Source organism: Limulus polyphemus, unplaced genomic scaffold (genome assembly GCF_000517525.1).
Source record: "Limulus polyphemus unplaced genomic scaffold, Limulus_polyphemus-2.1.2 Scaffold3815, whole genome shotgun sequence".
In the NCBI taxonomy this organism is placed as follows: Eukaryota; Metazoa; Arthropoda; class Merostomata; order Xiphosura; family Limulidae; genus Limulus; species Limulus polyphemus.
In genome coordinates, this window is record NW_013669425.1 from 82470 (window position 1) to 99330 (window position 16861).

General features: G+C 35.6%; 1 protein-coding gene across 11 annotated transcripts in view; it reads left to right on the forward strand.

Moving 5' to 3' along the window:
* LOC106470088 (transmembrane 9 superfamily member 4-like) overlaps positions 1 to 3970 on the forward strand; it is an 85519-nt gene extending 81549 nt beyond the window's left edge. For 10 of the 11 annotated variants that reach the window (XM_022398654.1, XM_022398646.1, XM_013930615.2 and 7 more), the window contains exon 18: positions 3078 to 3357. In XM_022398654.1, coding sequence (XP_022254362.1) covers positions 3078 to 3227 — 150 coding nt within the window. In that variant the 3' untranslated portion in view covers positions 3228 to 3357. Of the gene's footprint in view, positions 1 to 3077 lie in introns of all 11 variants that reach the window. The other variant, XM_022398645.1, reaches the window with a different exon arrangement.
* The last annotated feature ends 12891 nt before the right edge of the window (positions 3971 to 16861 follow it).

The window sequence follows — 16861 nt, forward strand, 5'->3', positions numbered from 1 at the left end:
CATTCTAGAATGAAAGAGGCATAAATTATGTTTATTTCCTAATTCTTCATGTTAGTTACGAGATCAGTCAAATTTACTGAACCCGTACAGAGATTAATTACTGAAAATAACAGATAACTCGGTGGATTTGACCAACCACATGACATCTTTGTACTTGTTTAAAGTCTTTATTGTTTTGATACTACTAACTTTTAATGTAGTAAGTATATCTTCACAAAATTTGGCAGATTTTCAGTAAATATTATAAGTCTTTCATGTTAAAAAAAATCACATTTTTTAATGAAATATTTTTAATAAACCAAACACAAATTTGTCCGTGAATATATCGAGTTATTTTTTTACTTGCCCGCGTGCAAAGTGATTTTTATGTTAAGATTAAAAATACTTTTCTTCATCTCAAAAATCTCAAATTTCATTTGTGTAATCTCTAAAACCTCCTAAATACACTTCAAATGTTTTTCAGTAAAACTTTATGTCTCATCTGTGATTTTCTCTACCCTAACTCTACACATGGTTGATCAATTTGACTGACTTCATAACCACCAAAAAAGAAAAACTCGAAATTACCTTTTTTTCTTTCTATAATGACTTCAAATTGTAACATGAAACTACATTTGTTTATCCTAAGTAGCTTTAAACTAGTAACAGTATACATCTATTTATAGTTAAATTTTGTTTTACTGCCCTTTTAACCATGTCTAACTACTACTAATCATGCCATTATAAGTTGTAATTCATTTGGGGAATGTGGAGCTCACATTAATCTATTGAATTACATTACCCACAAACTACTCCGAGCTACTTGCATTCGTGCCTCGTGAAGCATTTTTATTATATTATTACTTATTTTACCTAATATAACCATAACTAACTTAAAAAGTTTCCTATTTTTACATTTTAGTTACTTTCATAATAATAAATATAAAATGCACGTGAAAAACAAGAAATAAAGTTACCCAGGTCTTCTCTTTTTTTTTGCTATCGACTGTCGATGACACTTCACCCTACTTTATACTAATGGTAGTAACACACAAGATAATTTTTATTTAATTAAATAATGCACCAAAGAACATAGAATAATAACATGCAAAAAGGAGACAATTTCCCCTAACTATCAAAATTTTTCTGGCTTTCTAACTATGCAACAAGAGCCATTACAAATTCATCCAAGCTAGTCATTATCTTTCCCATGGGAACAAAGTTTGTACTAACAGAGAAAATGACAGAAAACAACGTAATATAATATGTTATTTGATGGATGAAAACCTTGGCTTTCTATTGGTTATAGATAATACAGATTTAAAGGTAAGAGAGAACTATTAAAAATTCAAAAAAGGACGATGTGACAGGTGGGTGTGGCAAGGGGGTTCTTTTTTTTTTTTGATGGTTCTGTAACCAAACAAGATTGAAGGCTGTAAAAACTATGGTTTGTCTGAGCAATGATGATTTTATAGTGAGTAATTTACATGAAATTTCATACTTATTGGAGGAGTGGTGAATAAAATAAAGATGAGAGGAGGCCTACAGAAAATATGTCACATTTCTCACATTAAGGGAAATGCAGGATTTTTAAAATATTACCTTATAAAATTAAGAACTTAAAACTTATATACTATTAAAATATGGATTATTAGCTACAATTTTATGCTATACTAATCGGTATAACATAAAGAAAACCTAGCGCCATTTCTTTCTTTTAAACCAAGATTTCAATGAGGTAGGTTGTGTCTTTAGTCTGCTCGAAATTTTATATTTTTTTAGACCCAAATACAGCTTAGTTACTACGTCTGATAAATTATAGTGGAATTCTATGGTATTGATGTAGTAATTTATGATTTTTTGGGGTTATTTGAAATGTATACACATGGGAAATTTCATAAGGCTTCGCAACCTACGTTAAGCAGCAGTTGAGTACAAAGGTCGTAACTAGGAGAGATAATTGTTTGCTTTACATCTTTATTTACTGTTCTATGTTTTAAGAAAAATAAGTTTAAGAACTTATCTCAAAATAGCAATAATCTGTATACATATATAATGGATAGTAATTGAAATGTGACTGTATTTTACAAAATACTAGTCGACTAAAACACAGCCAAGACAGGTAATTTTGTAAAGACTAAAGGTCAGTTTTGTATTATTGGATACGGTAACATGAGTGCACATGCGCCTCATCATTATAACTTCTGTATTGTTAGCCAGGCATGGCTAGAAAGTCAGTATAATAAAAATTATAGATATATATAAATGTATAATATTATGAGATTTAAGCTATTTAGATTAACGTTTTTGTTTTCGTGTGATAATCTGTAGTCATTCTAGAACGAAGTAGTTTAAAGCTACTAAGGATAAACGAATGTTTCATGTTACAATTTGAAGTCATTATAGAAAGAAAAAAAAGGTAATTTCGAGTTGTTTTTTTTATCGTGGTTATGAGGCCAGTCAAATTGACAAACATAGAGTTAGGGTAGAGAAAATAACAGAATAACAGTTTTATTGAAAACAAACGTTTGAAATGTATTTAGTAGGTTTTAGAGATTACACAAATAATATTTGAGATTTATGGGGTGAAGAATAGTTTTTTAGTTATAACATGAAATCACTTTGCACTTGGACTGGAAACAAAACAGACTCAATATTTTCATGAACAAATCTATAATAAAAATACTTCATTAAAAAATTAGATTTTTTGTTTATGAAAGACATGTAATCTTTACTAAAAGTCTATCAAATTGTGTGAAGATACTATTATAGTATAAATGCTTAACTCGTATATATTATACCTAGTCTGTCGCAAAAGGGTTAAATTCTGAATATAACGCAGTACAATATGCAGAAAGGAATTTGAAAATGGCACTAGGGGCCAAAGGGTTAAAATAGAGTAACTGTTTAAGATTTAGTTTCATTTCAGTTTCTGTCGGTGCTTAGTATGATAAAGCATTTTTATTGGTAGGAAAAATATATAAGAATGTGTTTAGTTCATTAGGAGTACAAATAAATACTTAAGTAACCCTGTTTGTTTGTTTTTCTAGATTTATGTTGGTCATAAAGTAAATGGATAATTTATGTTTCTCTCTTAGTTGGAGATCACAGAATTCATACCAACGCTTCTATACTTTGGCTACACCCTGATCATGGTATTTACATACTGGATTTTGACTGGAACTATTGGTTTTTATGCTGCATACACCTTCATCAGAAAAATTTATGCAGCTGTGAAAATTGATTAACTTTTGTTCTTAGTTTGAAGAATACAGAAATTGAAAATTGGCTGGGCCTAAAACACAACTGGATTTGTGAAGAACCAAACGATTGGTTACTTTTTTTTTTCAAATGCACTCTGGCATTCACAGATGAAATGAAAATACTTGCATGGGCATTGTGAAAAGGACACTGGAGGATTTTTGTTTTCGTAATTATTAAAGCAAGTTGCACTCACTTATTAATTGCCTGTAAATTGCTTTATTAGACTTCATTCCAATCTGGTTTAAAAGAATTTTTCGAAATTAAGTGGGACAGCAGGTATTTAAGGGTATGCATGCATTGTGTAGAAACTTAGTTACTGTCATTTTAAGGGGATAAATATTTAAAGCATCAAGAAGTAAAGAGTCTCCACATGCTTAAGCCCTGCTTTATATGTGTTGTTACTGGAACACCATGGTTTTATTGGGTTCTTGATGTTTAACATATATTTAATATCAGCATTATGTGTACAACAATACTGTCATGGTCTTATGATGGATGTCTCATATAGCATTATTGAACCAGTTATTAACTTTTCTTGTGCATTTTATAAATGGGAATTTTAATGCCTGTAAAAGTTTTTCAAAATATAACTTTTTTTTTTTTAATGTATTGAACTGCAATATCATACTTGGCTACCCTCTCTCTTAGTATTATATAAAGTAAGCTGTATGTTATTATTCTGTCAAGAAAAGAAATCTTCCTTAAAATAAAGTTTGTGAGATACATACTACAGCCTACTAACTTGCAATTGAAATTTATAGAAAATTTAACTTTAAAATAATTTAATAGTTCATACAAATTGTTACATCTGCCACTGAAGGTGGATGGAGGCTATGTTTTCATCCCTGTGTGTGTTTGTCAGCAAGGTTTCTTGAAAATGGCTGAATGGATTTAGACAAAAATTGGTATACATTTGGACTAATTTTAAATGTTCATTTAAGTAAAACCTTAAAATTATGCATTTAACAGAATCACCTCATAATCTTTGTTCTCATGTATCATTGGTCTGTTGTGATACATAGACATTGTTAATTCAACCAGCAAAAGATATCACAATTATTATGGTGAGAATATCTTTTTCCAATCAGGTGAAACAGGATTATAATTAATTATACTTGTCATAAGGCATTAGTATTGTGCCCATTATATTTTTTAACACTACATTCTTTATTTAGTCCCTTAAGGATTTTCAAGAATTAGAGGAGTGTTTAATAGTAGTATATTAACTATTCCAAGTTTGTCATATCCATTACCTACAACATGTTTGACTCAACACAGAGTTCATAGGCTAGATGGTGCACAACAAACACAGTAGTGGTCAAAACACCAGTTATATAAGCCATTTGTTACAACAATGATTGTTAAGGTGTGAACATCCTTTTCATGTCGATGAAGCATTATAGTAAATAATTATACTTGTCATATACCATCATTGCATACAGCAAGTGTTTGTCCCAGTCTGTTCTGTCTAGATTAACAAATTTTGCAAGCATCTGCTTGGTAGTCAGTATTACCTGTTGTAGCAAATCATAAGACTGGGGGTTGATGAGATGAAGTACAAGTATTCACCATGTCTAACACTATCTCACTGATCCATATGTATTTCTGTGCTCTGAATCATGCTATCCAGTTCTCAGCCAATATGTCCACAATAGTCAGTGTTAGCATATCGACCATTAGATAAGCTTTGGCCCACTTTGTGTAGTTGACAGCCATGAGTATGTATCAATGACCTCTTACAGTTTCTATAAATGGATCAGTAATATCCAAGGCTTTCCTATGCAGAATAGACCCAATAATTCTCTGTTGGAGTTTACCCTGTCTATTTTTTTTTCTGGGTAACACACACACCATAAAGCACTGACACTAATGCTTCACCTTTTGACCCACTCATAGCTAGAAGTTGTCAATTGTTAGCACAAGTGCAGGTTACACCTTGGTACTTTCTGGTCTTTATGTTGTCAAAGTTCCGAGTATTTCATACCAGTGAGCTTTGGGGACTTCTATCTGCATCACTATTGGAACATCATTCTTCATGGCTTGATGGCAATGGCACAGCCCACCTTTTTTGCATATATATATCTCCTTGTACAAGTGTCATAGGTTACATGTGTTCAAGCTGTCCTTCTCTACTTGTGCTGAACAGCAAGGAGCATGCATGCTAGGTCAGGGTTCTTCAGTTGCTTATCCTGGAGTTCCTGAAGCATTAAATTAGCATCCATCCACCAGTGTTGTCTTCTATTTCATGGTGTCCAGGTTCAGGACATTCAAATAACAGATAAAGTCTCACTGTGCAGTGAGATAGTCATCCACATTTGTGTATTTCAAGTCTGAGTGTTGAACTGACAAAGTCGATTGGAACATCTTTATCCAATGTGTTGTCATTCCCTCTGGATTTTAAACTTTACTGATCATTTCATATAGTGAACTTTGTACCATAAGCATATCACTAGCATATGTGATTATACTTTCCTCTTGGTCCTACAACTGATAACTCATTCAACCCCATTGTTGCTAGCATTGGTGTACAACAGAAATTTACAGATATGATGTGGATAGCACAGCATTGGGGCATCTACCAAAGCAAAATTTAGAGATTGGAATGCTTGATCGCATTTCTCACTCCATCTAAGTACACTTTCACGAGAACCACTGATGTTTCAAGCCTGCCATTTTATGTGCTGAAATATTATTTTCAGGTTCTCAGAATTGATTTTAAGTGTTGCCAAGCATCTCTCCCATTGCAGACCCTTGAGTGTAAGCTCCATCAGCCACTTGAAAGTAGCTGGTGCATTACACAGATGAATTGGCGTGATGTGGGATTTATATAGACTATCTTGTGCTAAAGTCATTATTAGCCCTCCTTTTGTCATTCAGCTCAACTCGCCTGTATCCAGATGCCAGATCCAGGGTGTTGAACCAATGTCAGTAGCCATGTGTTTGTTTTTGGCTGCAATAGGGAAGATGCATCACTAGCATTACCACTTGCTTTGGTTACTGTCTGAATTAATTAGAAGGCTCCACAGTTCTGGGTGAAAGTTGCTGACTGGGACTCCACCATCGCATTGGGCTGTTGGTCTCTGTTTCAGGATTAGAGAGCACTGTGCTAAATTGGGTAGCTTGTCATACAACCCTTCATGATCCCAAGTATCACAAGCTGTTGCTGAGGTTGCAAGGAACCTTTCAGTCCTGAAAGATACCTCACTGCATGGGTCACAATCTTTGCCTGTAGGTGCATGTTATCTCCTCTGCCAGGGAAGCAAATCTGATTGGCAAAGATCACTTTCTAGTAGTACATCCAGCCTCTCTCCTCTGGTCATCAATGGTCTGGACCAGAGCTGGGGTTGCTCTGCTCTGACTGACAACATCCTAGGACTTTGATAGAAACCTCTCTATATGATTTCACATTTACCATGTGCCACTCCACTTCAACAACCCTCAGTCATCCATATTTCCCTTCTGCTGAGATAGATCTTCAGGAATACTGTCTGCTCTAGTAGTCTTGGTACTCCATCATGAGCAAATCTCCCTGAGTTGAAGGTTGCAGACAGACTTATGAGTGAAAGCTCTATGTCAAAGAGAGAACTTCTCCTAGACCTGAATCCTTTACAATCATTTCTACTAAACTTCCTCTTGATCGTGAGTGCTTTTACATCCAGAAAGTGCCTTTCAAATTGTAAGAAGTGTTTCTTTAAACTCGATAAATGCAAGAAGTTAAGCAAGGGCTAGTACATTCATTACAGTACATAAACTGAAATAAATCCTAATGTCACTGTACCAAAATTTCTTCTACCTATCTACTTGTATTTTGAAGTGAAAATTGATTTCCCAACAAGTATCAACTATTTAGAATTGAGGAAAAAAAACAAAGCCAATTGTGCATTTCACAAATGCTTCATTTATTAATTACCACGGTTTTGCCAGTAAAGGCATCATTGGTTAATAAATGAAGTATTTATGAAATTATCTGTTTTTTCCTGAATTCTGTAATAATGGAGTTTCACCAAGTATTGATGATTTCAAGTATCAAGACTCGCTAAATACAGAAGATTAATTCAGGAAATAAAGAGAGTATTTGATAACATGAATGAGTTTTTTAGTGTGTATGAAAAATGAGACTGGACAAGTTTAACAAAATTAACATATTCTTTATTGTGAAACAGATAATAGAAAATGCAGGACATAGAAACGACAGTTGCTTCTGCTGGATGATGATTAAATCCACATTTATCTTTCTTTTGGAATAGAGTAGTGTTGAATTAAACATGCTGATTGTAAAGTATGCCCATACTTGAAGAACTCCAAGTAGAACTCTTAAATTAAGAAAATGCACTTAATTCTTTGGATAAATTCAGTTTATTTATACTGTCAAAAGTATCACCTCGTAACCTATGTTCTCTCAGAGCATTAATCTGCTGTAGTTCACAGACATGGGCAATTCGGCCAGCAAAGGATATCACAGATGCTGGTCCTTTCAAGCAGAATAGACATTATCTACTGTAGAGGACAAAGCAATCTCAGTGACTTTCTAGACTATCTGATTACGCTAAAACTGCATAGAAGTTATATTAAAAATGGAAAATTTAAAAATTTCTATGTAAGCACAAGCATGTAGGAAACGTACGATATGCCAGCATATCATAAATTTATATATGTAATTTATGCCTATTAAGATAATAAATACCGATGTAGTGACATCTAAGAACTGAATTTGCTGGGCATATCCTGATAGATGAGAATCCATTCTGTATGAATACTTGGTAATTACATGTGTAGAACTCCATGAATTATGGTTGTATGCAAAAGTAAATTTAAGATTTTTAGTCCCCAACTTAAGAAATAAAGTGTTGCCTGAGATATCATAGTGGCTTATGCCATTATACAGTTTATTTATGGTTAACTGGTATGATTACAGTCTCAAAAAATAATATATCCTAATACAAATCACTCCTCTTTTCAATTAAAATAGAGCTACTTCTTTAATGACACCAAAATATTAGTAGCTACAAGTGATTAATTTTGTTTTATCCTGTGAGTCATAAGTAAGATCTATCATCTATAGCAACAATGTGAAATCAGCCCAAATAGCCAAGATCTGCCTGGAGTGATAAAGTTTGAAAAGAAGTAAGAGGACAGGAACATCAAAATGAAAAGTCAACAAGACATTGATGTATCTTAAACAAGACATTGATATATCTTAATAGTTAATTTTTAGTATAATATTGTTTTTATAAAGATACCTACAAATAAAAAAAAGTGTTTGTTTTATATTGGGAAAAATCACAGTGGAGTAATGTTACAAGTGGTGCATCTTGAGATTATATGCTAGGTTATTTGTTATTTCCCATTTTTATTAATGACTCATAAAGAAATAATTAGTATATTAGTTAAATTTGGAGATGATTTGTAATATGTATTTCAAGTTCCAAGAATGCTGAAAGTTTGGCAGAGAGATTTAGTATGTATGGTGAGCTGGATGAATACATAGCAGTATGGTATAAGACAGTACTGTGGTATATGAATATACTATGCATTTCTCTCTTGTAATATTGTAGTATTTATTCTGTAAGTATGCGGGTTTCACAAATGCTTGTCAAGAAAGCTGTTAAGTTGATTTCATTCTAGCTGCCTTTGTTTTTTTGTTGTTCTCTTGTATGTAATACCTGTTTTGAGCAGGGAGGTTTTGCTGCAATAATAATGTTGTGCAAGGATGTCAAGCAATATCTTTCAATGGTCTTTCAAGTGATATCTAGGTTATGGCCTTACCAATGTTTGAATGAGAATAACATTCATGTTGGTAGTATTGATTGCTCTGGATAAATATGTTTTTTGTGAACTAAGGAACAATAGATTTAGTCATTCTGTTACCTTGGCTCTGGTTGAATATAGTGGATCCAGTAGAAGTCATTTTCCAATATAATTAAAATCAAATACACACAGTTTTTGTTTTTCATCTGTTATAACAAAGATTCTTCATTTCATGTTTCACTTTATGTGTGGTCTCTCTCTTTTATTCATCTTCATGACTCCGTTACTCTGAGATATAGAATATTTTATATTTAGTATCTTGACCAAATATCCTGTTACTAAGTAAACTTATTCCATTGTTCCAAAGTTCATTCTGTTTTACCTGGATATACTACAAAGTGGGTGGGGGGGGGGGGAAGAAGTTTGGTGTTGTGACCACAAGATATTATGTATACTGTCATTTACTCCTACTCATATATGATATAGGTTTTAAAAAGGCTTTCTAGTTAAAGAAATGACTAGAAGGATTTTCAATCTGGAGAAAGAGTTGGCTAATGAATGCAAATAATTGTCAGTAACAGCATTGTTGGGTTTAGAAGTCCTCTCCTGTATGTAGGACTTTTATTGATGCTTTAATGGTCCATGACTTCTATCTTACTGCAGCTAATGGCTCAGGAAGAAAAGCCACTAAAATCTAGTGCACTTAGAACAGCTGTCCATGCTCTTCCCAGAGAATCAACCTCATTGTGAGAGAAACACCGATAACTGGGGATCTGGTGAGTTTGAGACTGGGTGGGCTGGTCTGTATAGGACCTCCAACCTTATACTAACCAGATCTGGTCAAGGCCACCTGAGAACGTTGGAGAGACTGGGGGTATAATTGGTGGACAGAGTCTGCCAACTAGAGCTATCTCATCAGTCGGTGAGACAGTGAGCACTAAATGACAAAATGAATTAATCGTGCATGGGGCAATGGTGAGCTTCCCTGAACTGGGTGGTATACTGCTGAGATAGCTGTGGATCATAGAGAAGCTAGTGACTGGGCAAAACCAGTGAATGAACTCTCCAACACACCTAGTCATTTAGTCACACTAGAGCAGAGGCCTACCACTTGTCATAATGTCAGGGTTCCTGAGAGTCACTACCACACTGTGCCCACTGTCTCAATAAGGTGATGTCTGGGAAGTTGTGAATGAGAATGTATGGGCATGGTCATGGGTCCCCTTGAGTGAACATCACAAATAACCGACATTTAAGGTACAGTGAAAGAGCATTTGGACTATTATCTGAAGTATTTCGTACAGATACTCTATAAAGGCTATAAAATACCTGGTTGTGAGTTTAGACAGTTTGACCCTAGACTGCATCAAGCACTTGAATGAGGAACATCTATGAGACAGTCATTACTGAGTTGCACCAGAGATTCAACCTATAGAGCAATCCATTGGGCCAAATTCAAGGCTCTAAAGAGGGGAATTACAGAAAGCTCGACTAATTTGCATGGTCTTACCCTGCAATGGCTTCAGCAGATTGCAATGATATCCTCATTAACAAGGTTGTTGGAGGACTGCCCAGCAAGACTGCATTATCATCTGAATGTGAAAGACATTCCCACCTTAACCGAGGCAATTTGTCACGATGTGCCACAAAATTATAACTTTGAGCTAGTTGCAAGAGAGAAAGAACCCTGTAGTGGTAGCTGCAGTAACTTCACCTAAAACAGACTATTCTTCCCAGGCACTCACACTGCACCAGCTGAGATTTAACCAAGCAACTACAGATCCCATCTTTGCAATGCAACCAAACTGGTATCCATTGGATGGGCAGGGCTATCCCAATCCTTACATGATTTATATGCCACATTCTCTTCCTTTACCGGGACATTAACCTAGAAAGGAGAAGCAAAGCATCTTTGCATGTGCAACATTGGGTCATTTTAAAGTGAATTACCCATATCTTCTTATCAGCAAGGTAGACAAGGCTGTTGAGTTTGACTGATGGTGCAAGAGAGTCAATAGTAGGTTGTAAATTCTTCTGTTACAGCTCTGGTAAGCTAAAGGAGCCCAAATCTGGCCTGGGTACCAGCTATGGAGAGGAGGTGCAGTGGGCAACTTCCATCAAAACGTGATGGTCAGTTCAGCTCTCTCATGGATGGATGAGTCTTGATAATTGCCTGTTAGAATACAATTACAAGAGATACAAATTTCTCGCTGATACAGGAGCAGCCAGTACGCTGTTATATCTTGCAGTATACCAAATAATTCAAGTGAAACCACCTCTCAAGCAAGTTGGCACAAACTTCATTCTGATGAATGGAGAATAACTAGACTTGTGAGGTCTGGGAGGTTTCAATTACAGAATCAGTATTGGTTTTGTCGACCTCAGTTGTAGTATCAGCATCCTTAGAATGTGTGTATTTTGGAGCCTGTTGGTAAGTTTCATCCATGCAATCAGCAAAAAAAAAAATGTTCTCTAGTAGTTATGTGATGTTGGCCACACTGACAACGGGAAAAGTGGACTGCATGACAGTATGTGGGAGAGAAAGACACAACACCCCTATGTACATGAATGATATTTTTGTAGTTTATCCATTGGTGCTGTATAACTTAGTTATAGAGCTCACACGTGAATTAGACTGTTTCCTGTCTAGAAAACAACCAACATTAGTGTAGGAAGTTATCTGTACAAGGGAGATGAAGCTCCAATGTTATTCTGCAGTTGTAGATGATCAATTATCCAGCTGCATAGATGGATGGTTATAAGCATGATAAGTGAATTGAAATTACCTGATCCTAGCATTAACATTAGGATTGTGCTGCATCTAAAAGCAAATACAAAGATACCAACATATCTGAGATCGCTAGGATTGTTCATCAATCTAGGCTCAATACAGCAGCAGCAACTCAGTGACTTGTTGGCAGAATATGCCGGTATAGTTATAGGACCAGATGGCCAAATGGATCAAACAACATTTGCACAACATCACAGATGCAGGTATCACAAGTCTGATTAAACAACTTTTGCACAGGCTTTCCTGGAGCACTAGAGATGTAGCCAGCACTGAATACAGTTAATGTGAAAAGGATGGAATTATATAGCCTTCAAAGAGTGCATGGTCATCTGTAGTAGTGATTGTCGGGAAGAAAAAGATAAACCACGTTCTGCATTGATTTTAGATGAATGTCTGGTTTAATACAACAGACCCAAAATCTGGACACTGACAAGTCAAACGGGGTGATGAGAACAGGCCTAAGTCTGCTTTTTGCATGAGAGAAAGCTTGTACGAGTTTGGTGTCATGCAGTTTGACCTGTGTAATGTGCCTGCCACTTTTTAAAGGCTAATAGAGCTTAAACTGATGGGGCTGCAATAAAAAAGTGTCTGGTCTATGTCAATGATATTTTGGTATTTGATCACACATTTAGATTCTGTGGTTGAAAACCTGAAACTATATTTCAGTGGATAATAAAGTAGGCTTGAAACTGAAACTAGGAAAATGTGCAGTCATGTATATGAAAGTAGAATTTCTAAATCATATTGTGGATAGAGGAGGAATCTCCATGTTCATGTTACAATAGCAAAGGTGTGAGGTTGGCTTCAACCTGTAATCAAACAAGAAGTCCACAATTTCCTTGGTTCCTTCTCATATAACAAACGGTTTGTGGACAACTTTTCCAAGATTACCTCACCATTACTGCCTCTTACTAAGGTAAAGGTGCTTAGATCTAGTGAGTAATGCAGTCAAGCATTCTAGTCCATGAATTATGCTATAGTAGAATCCCCAGTGTTGGCATATCTACAAAAGGATTGTGAGTTCTTCTAGACACTGATGCCATTGATCGTGCAATTTGGGCAGTGTTATCACAGTTGGAGAATGGACTAGAATATCTAACTGCATACATTATTTGTATACTCATGGCTTCTAAACATAGATACTGTATGATGAAGAAAGAACTGCTTGGAATTATAGTTTTTGAAAGCACTATTTATATGGTAGAAAGTTCACTATTTGGATGGACCATACTTTTCTAAAGTGGTGATGAGCTTTAATACACCTGAATGGATAATAGCATGCTGGATAATAGTGTTCCATGAGTATTATTTAATCATATAATATTGCCCAGTCCAACAACATAAAAATTTAGATTGATTGTCTCACTGAACAGTGAGACCCTGTCTATTTATTATGTCTTGGTCTTTGAGACTGTGTAGGAGTTGTGATTTCACTATTAGATGGATTCCACAATTAATGCTTTGGGAAGAGCAAGTGAAGGACCCAGATCTAGCACAGGTGTCGTGCAGTAAAGTGTGTTGTATGATTGTTGTCAACCACTGAACAGTATTTCTCGGCGTGTGTTGCAGCCAGGCCCACCAAGAGGAGGGGGCAACTACCCTGGGGCTCGTGCATGCCCAAGGGCCCATAAAAAGTGCCCCAACTTTAAAGTCGACTTTTTAAAAATTTGCATACTCATCAGCTAAGAATTCATAGACCAGAAAAACTGATGCGAAATTAGTCTACAAGCCAAGTTCAAAATGGAAAATAGCATAACTTTGGACTGAATAAAGGAATTTCCTTAATTATCCAATTAAATGAACAGATGTTTACGTTTTTTCTTTTCTCAAAATGATATTGTTGATTTTTAAAGGCCTTTGTCCACGGAAAATTTCACAAAGGAAATCGGCACTTTAATCCGTAACTTAGTGGTATTAAAACTTAAAATATTGCTAAAAGTCTAGAGCTTCCCTCTTGGTCTCCCATCAGAGGCTCAGCTCCTGGATACCGCTAGTGGCCCGGGGCGACCCGGGACCCGCCGCCACTCTCGAAGGCCCTGGTTGCAGCTTGTGGTTCCTGGAGTTTTGAGGCATGGGATTCTCCATGCTTTGCATAATATTAAGACTGTAAGGAATTGAGGTTTTTCTAAATTGGTTATCTCTGGCTGCATTCAAATTTAGATGTTTAATACTGGTTTGAACACGTACAGTATGTGCCATTCAGAGTAAAAGCCGAATTTTAATGAAATGCAAATAACTTTCTGTTCTCCTCTGTAGATAATATCACTGGTCCCCTCTTGGAGATGAAACGAGGTCACTGATGACTTCATGAAGTGGACTGAGGCTTATCCACTAGTCAATACAACTGGACAGTCCATGCCTAATGCACTGGATTGGTCTAGTTCGGAGCACCTGGAGAAATGGAGAGAAAATTAAGGAGCTACTTTTAAGAGCCAACTTTTCTCTAGTTGCACTTTTGACTATATCACCCTAAGTCTGAAGGTTTAGTGGTATGGGTGATACAGACTGTCAAGCATATGCTTGATCAGTTTGTTAACCTTGACCAAACCAACTAGGATGGAAATTAACTGAATAGAGATCAACAAGTTGTTTGCTGAATATTTTCATGTTCAGCTAAGAAATCTTACTCCATGTAGATGTGATGTGATGTATGGTCCTCCACAGAGGTGAAATTCTCAAAAAATTAGAGGTACTCAGCTAGGTGAAGTGGACATGTTTTTGAAAACGGAAAAATCTACATGTAAACACAGAAAATGACAACGTAGCTCAAAAAGTCCCAGTACTGGTACCACCTTAAAAATATGTTCCGGTATTCAGTACTGACAGAATTTCACCCCTGGTCCTCCACCTAGTGTAGATGCCTTAGTTGACACACGCGAGTTGTTCATCAACAGTTAGGAAAAGCCAGCATATAACAGAATATGTGTTATGGTAAGACAGTGAGGGAACAAAGCAAGAAGTATTTGTCTATCAGTGGTGTTGATATGTGACCAATCAACCTCTGGAGAATTGGCTTGATCATGAGCCAGATAATAATAATGTAGTCAAGTCAGACGATGACCACCTCCCACCCTGAAGATAAGGAAGTAAAAACTGAAAGTACATATATTGCTGTTCAGGACGAGTCAGATAAGTAAGTGCCAGATCTAGAGTCAAGACACAGCTCTAATGGCCCAAGGAACTGCCGATGACGACCTCCCAATTGATATAGCTGAGTAAACCTGATCAGCAACTGCTATGACAATCATGCAATTCAGAAATAAATAACTGAAAGGAAGGTAATTTTCACTTGATTGTTAGAAAGATTGGATAATTATTGCCAGAAGATGTAAAGTCTAGTGCATTATCAATCTGCATGACTACAGATTAATAGCTAGGAGTTCGAAAACTCATATGAAAGCATTGAAAGGGTGTTGCCACCCTTGCTTTTGAGCTATCTAGTGGTATTGTAAAGTAATGTGTATGCAGTATGTTTTCGCAAGATTGTCTCAAATTCGGACATTTTATTGGTTGCATGAGCTTTGTGACCCTTACTTTCCAAACTGTAAAATATAGCTATAGGATATCAGATGATAATTACTCAACTAACTTAATTTACGATGCCTGGTACCAGTAAATGTAATTTCTAGTGCATCAAATAGTTTCTTCTTCACTATGGATAGGAAGTTGTTTTCAATTTCTAAAGTATTTATAGAAAAACGTGTTTGAAGTTAAGCACAAAGCTACATAATGTGCTCTGCCCACCACGGGTATCGAAACCCGGTTTCTAGCGTTGTAAGTCCGCAGACATACCGCTGTGCCACTGGGGAGCTTATAGAGAAACATTTTGATGTCACGATAAACAAAAGATACAAAATTCCTTATTCACAGTAAGCACAATTGAAGTGGATAGAAGTTTAAAAAAATCAGTTGGAAGGGCTTTGTGACTTTTTGCTTTCTTAGCTATAGAGTGATTTTTCCGAAGCAAAACATTAAAGATATTTGATGAGAATCACTCACTTGATCTAGCTGATTAGTGAGAGATCTATGAAGAATACCACATAATTTTCAATAGATCTTTTGTGGTACACCTGAAAGGCAAATACTCTTCTATATGCAGTGTGTGAGTTGTGTTTAGTAACAGTGTGTATTGGTAGGTACTTTAGTAACAGTACAGATATTAATACAAACTTCTGAGAATTTTAGTTTAAAAGTTTTAGCTTATCTGCATTCTGTTGGTGGTTATTTAATTTGTGATGCCTATAGAAATTGCTCAAGATTGGCGGCTTGCAGGTAGCCGTACTTTACTAAATCACAGTTACTGACCATTACCTTTGGAAAGTAACCAGGGATAGTTACATTGCAATATCAGCAGGAGCCAGAGGCAGTCTGTTGAAAGCTTTTAGTGTATTTGACGACATGTAATGTACATATATGTGAATGTCAATAAGGTATATAAATGAACTCGTGGGTGTAGTTCAACACACATGTGAGAACATTATATAAAATCACAAATTGTATTGTAACGAATTTGCTGTTATATATTTATTTTAATGTCAATGTTTGTTTGGATTAAGTTTATATTTAAATATATGCCTAGCTTATAGTGTTACATATGTATTGTGAAACTCCCGCCTATTCTCTAGAGTTGTAGAAGATTCTCGAGGGTAAGAATCAAAAATATATGTGTCTACGTAAACGCTTTAATTTGCACTGTTACATAATCTTAATTTTCTAGAAAACGTTCCCACACCTATAAATATAACTAACGCGCCGCGCCAAAGGAGAGTGTCTATTATTAGTTTGCTATAATCAGTGTGCTATAAAACTTCGAAAGCTACAACTGTGATTTTTATGACGCTTATCAATCGGAAAACTTCATATTGTTATGTCTCCGTTTGTTAATTAACTTTCCGTAACTTCGTTCCGACGAAACTTTAGCAACACAAGTCCTTAATTAATAAAACTGGTTTATTCTTTCCGAATATAACTTTACGATACACTTAATTTCAAGAATCGCGCTAAAACAAACGCTATAACAACGACGTGCTCAATATACTCTCTGACTGCAGATCAATTTACTCACTGTCTACACACACA